Here is a 4,196-nt window from a genome sequence, read left to right as displayed (position 1 = left end):
TTGGACTTAAGCAATTCTTTTGCCTCAGCCTCCCAAGTAGCTGGGATTATAAGTGCCCATCACAACACCGAGCTATTTTTGTTGTTGCAATTGACGTTGTTTTTAGCTGGCCCAGGCTGGATTTGAACCTGCCATCCTTGATGTATGTGGCTGGTGCCCTGCCCACTGAGCTACAGGCACCGCCCCCCTTTGAACATTCTTGAGCTACAGTTGTGGACAAGACCAGCCTTGGCCTCTGGAAGCTCACTTTCTTTTTCTTCTTCTTTTTTTTTTTTTTTTTTGGCAGTTTTTTTTGGCTGGGGCAGGGTTTGAACCTGCCACCTCCGGTATATGGGGCCAGCGCCCTGCTCCTTTGAGCCACAGGCACCGTGCTGGAAGCTCACTTTCTACTGTTAAGACTGAACGGGTAAGATAATTACAGAAGAAAATAAACAAGGGGCTAAAGTATAGAATAACAAAGAAGAGACAATTGTTTCTTGGTCTTTGGGCTAAGATCAACTCTAAAGAGAGGACTTTAGCTAGGGTGGTCAGGGAAGGCCACTCTTAGGAAGTGACTTTTGTTCTGAGAGCAAACAAGAAGAACTGGGGGAACAACATTACAGGCAGAGAGATCTGTACATGCAAAGGCCCTGAGGTACAAGTGGGATCATGATGACTTAGAAACAGAAAGGTCACGGGGGCTGGAGACTGGTTGTGGGAGGAGTGAGTGAGGAGTTTGGGGAGTCAGAAATTCAGGCTGCATTGGGTGGGCCTCAAATCAAGAGAAATAAGTGTGGGCTCAGTGCCCATAGCTCAGCGGTTAGGGCACCGGCCACATACACCAGGGCTGGCGGGTTTGAACCTGGCCCAGGCCTGCTAAACAACAATGACAACTATAACAAAAAAATAGCCAGGGATCGGCACTTGTAGCTCAGCAGCTAGGGCCCCAGCCACATACACAGGAGCTGGCAGGTTTGAATCCAGCCCAGGCCTGCCAAACAACAATGACAACTACAACAACAACAACAAACAGCTGCGTGTTGTAGAGGGCACCTATAGTCCCAGCTACTTGGGAGGCTGAGGCAAGAGAATCACTTGTGCCCAAGAGTTTGAGGTTGCTGTGAGCTGTGACACCAGGGCACTCTACCCAAGGTGACAGCTTGAGACTCTGTCTCAAAAAAAAAAAAAAATAGCTGGCGTTTTGTGGCAAGGGTCCATGGTCCCAGCTACTTGGGAGGCTGAGGCAAGAGAATTGCTTAAGCCCGGGAGTTGGAGGTTGCTGTGAGCTGTGACGCCACGACACTCTACCCAGGTGACAGCTTGAGGCTCTGTCTCAAAAAAAAAAAAAGAGAGAGAGAGATAAATGCGCCTTTCTCCCTTTTTCTGCTATTGTGGTATGTGCAATTGATGCTGTTTCTCACCCTGTCTTTTTACAAGACTTTCTGAATCAAGTGATTTTCTGCCAAGAAACAAAAGCAAAATTGTCACACTCCCCAGTGGATTCAAATGAAAACTGGTAATAAAATCAGGTACAGGCTCTTCTCCATTGTGGTGAGTCTGAGTAGTCTCGTTTGTCGCCATGTCCTCTCATAAGACTTTCAGAATTAAGCGGTTTTTGGCCAAGAAACAAAAACAAAATCGTCCCATTCCACAGTGGATTCAAATGAAAACCGGTACTAAAATCAGGTACAACTCGAAGAGGAGACACTGGAGAAGAACCAAGCTGGGTCTATAAGAAATTGCACATGACACGGCATGTACTTATGCTGAATCACGGTCACTGTCATCATCTTACCATATCAAGCTGAAAATGTCATCAGTTGGACATTTGCCACACTTCATTGGGAAAATGAGTTTTCTCTTCATTTATGTGCTATTCCCGAATAAGCTGGTGCAGTAATAAATACGTGAGAACTTGAAAAAAAATCAGGTACAACTAACTCTAAGAGGAACTTTGGAGAAGAACGAAGCTGGGTCTATAATGAGCTGCACATGAGATGGCATACATATTTATGCTCTATCAAGGTCACTAACATCTTACCATATCAAGCTGACAATGTCACTACTATTTGGACTGTCAGACACATTTCGTTGGGAAAATGATTTTTCTCATTGTTTATATGCTCTGCACTAATAAGCTGGTTAATAATAAATACGGGACATCTTTTGTTTGGAAAAAACAAAAAGAAGGAACAAAGGCACGTATAGTGGAAGATCATTTCCTTCCCTTACCCCAGAAATCTAGTTCCTTCCCAGGAAACAACTATTGTGACTGCCTGCCTCCTGTTCTCATCCCTGCAAGGTTAGACATACCTCTCACATAAATGCAAGCATACTACATATCCTGCTCCTACCTCAGATTTTCTACTTAGCAGCATAAGGTGGAGATAATTTCCTGTCAGTACACTTAGAGCAGTCCTAGAGCTATGCCATCCAACACATGGCTCTTTAAATTTATATTTAGGCTGGGTGTGGTGGCTCATGCCCATAATTCTAGCACTTTGGGAGGCCAAGGCAGGAGGATCACTTGAGGTCAGGAATTTGAGACCAGCCTAAGCAATTTAGCAAGATCCCATCTCAACAAAAAATTAGCCAGGTGTGGTGGTGCACATCTGTAGTCCCAGCTACTTAGGAGGATGAGGTAGAAGGATGTCTTGAGCCCAGAAGTTGGAGGCTGCAGTGAGCTATGACTGCACCACTGTACTCCAGCCTGAGCAACAGCGCGATAGCCTGTCTTCAAAGAAAAAATAAAAATAAAAATAAAAGTAAAAATAAATTATATTTCAAAAAAATTTTTTTTTTTGGAGACAGAGTCTCACTTTTGTTATCCCCTGGTAGAGTGCTGTGGCGTCATAGATCACAGCAACCTCAGACTGCTGGGCTCTCGTGATTCTCTTGCTTCAGCCTCCTGACTAGGTGGGATTACAGGCATCAGCCACAATGCCCAGCTATTTTTAGAGGCAGGGTCTTGCTCTAGCTCAGGCTTGTCTGGAACTCATGAGCTCAGGTGATCCGCCCACCTTGGCCTCCCAGAGTGCTGTGATTAAGGCGTGAACCACCATGTCTGACCTATATATTTAAATTAATTAAAATAAGATAATCATTTCTTGGGCAGTGCCTGTGGCTCAGTGGGTAGGGCGCCAGCCCCATATGCCAAGGGCGGCAGGTTCGAACCCAGCCCTGGCCAAACTGCAACAACAACAAAAAATAGCCGGGCATTGTGGCAGGCACCTGTAGTCCCAGCTACTCAGGAGGCTGAATCAAGAGAATCACCTAAGCCCAGGAGTTGGAGGTTGCTGTGAGCAGTGTGATGTCATGGCACTCTACTGAGGGCGATAAAGTGAGACTCTGTCTCTAAAAAAAAAAAAAAAGGTAATCGGGCGGCGCCTGTGGTTCAATCCGTAGGGTGCCGGCCCCATATACTGAGGGTGGTGGGTTCAAACCCGGCCCCGGCCAAACTGCAACCAAAAAAATAGCCGGGTGTTGTGGCGGGCGCCTGTAGTCCCAGCTGCTCGGGAGGCTGAGGCAAGAGAATCGCTTAAGCCCAGGAGTTGGAGGTTGCTGTGAGCTGTGTGACGCCACGGCACTCTACCGAGGGCAATAAAGTGAGACTCTGTTTCTACCAAAAAAAAAAAAGGTAATCATTTCTTTAGTTTCATGAGCCTCACTTCAAGCACCCAAAAGTCATGCGTAGCTAGTGGGTACTATATCAGAAAGCATATGTATAGAACACTTCTGTCATTGATGGAACAGTACTAATCTAGAGAATTCCACAAGGTGGATGTGATGTCCATCATTTATCTCCACCTATCTTAGGCGGCTTGGCAGGAGCTCAGGTCATCCAGTGGGCAGAGGCTCAGCTATGTTGGCAAAGACTTGCTCAGGACTTGCAGGGGGTCCCTCAGCAGTATTACATAACCAAGATGCAAGAACTGCCCCTTTCTGGAAGGCCGTAAAGCTGCGCTGTACAACATAGGTCTCACTGCCCTAGGCTTGCCAACCAAGCCACCTCTCCTGCCTCCCAGGAAAGAGCTACCAGACCTCTGATTTCCTAAGGGCCTCAACTGTTGAAGTAAAGGACTTTTGAAAAGGACCCATGTGGGGCGGCGCCTGTGGCTCAGTGAGTAGGGAGCCGGCCCCATATGCCGAGGGTGGTGGGTTCAAACCCAGCCCCGGCCAAACTGCAACAACAAAAAAAATAGCCGGACGTTGTGGTG

General features: G+C 46.8%; 1 protein-coding gene across 1 annotated transcript; it reads left to right on the top strand.

The window, feature by feature from the left end:
* The first annotated feature begins 1,546 nt into the window (after positions 1–1,546).
* On the top strand, positions 1,547–1,722 carry LOC128568656 (60S ribosomal protein L39-like). Its single transcript, XM_053566403.1, has one exon. It carries the CDS (start codon positions 1,559–1,561, stop codon positions 1,712–1,714), a length of 156 nt encoding a protein of 51 aa, XP_053422378.1. The 5' UTR covers positions 1,547–1,558; the 3' UTR covers positions 1,715–1,722.
* Positions 1,723–4,196: the final 2,474 nt, after the last annotated feature.

This window comes from Nycticebus coucang, chromosome 17 (assembly GCF_027406575.1).
Source record: "Nycticebus coucang isolate mNycCou1 chromosome 17, mNycCou1.pri, whole genome shotgun sequence".
Classification (NCBI taxonomy): domain Eukaryota; kingdom Metazoa; phylum Chordata; class Mammalia; order Primates; family Lorisidae; genus Nycticebus; species Nycticebus coucang.
Note: the sequence above shows the minus strand (reverse complement) of the source record. Positions and strands in the feature narration are given on the sequence as shown.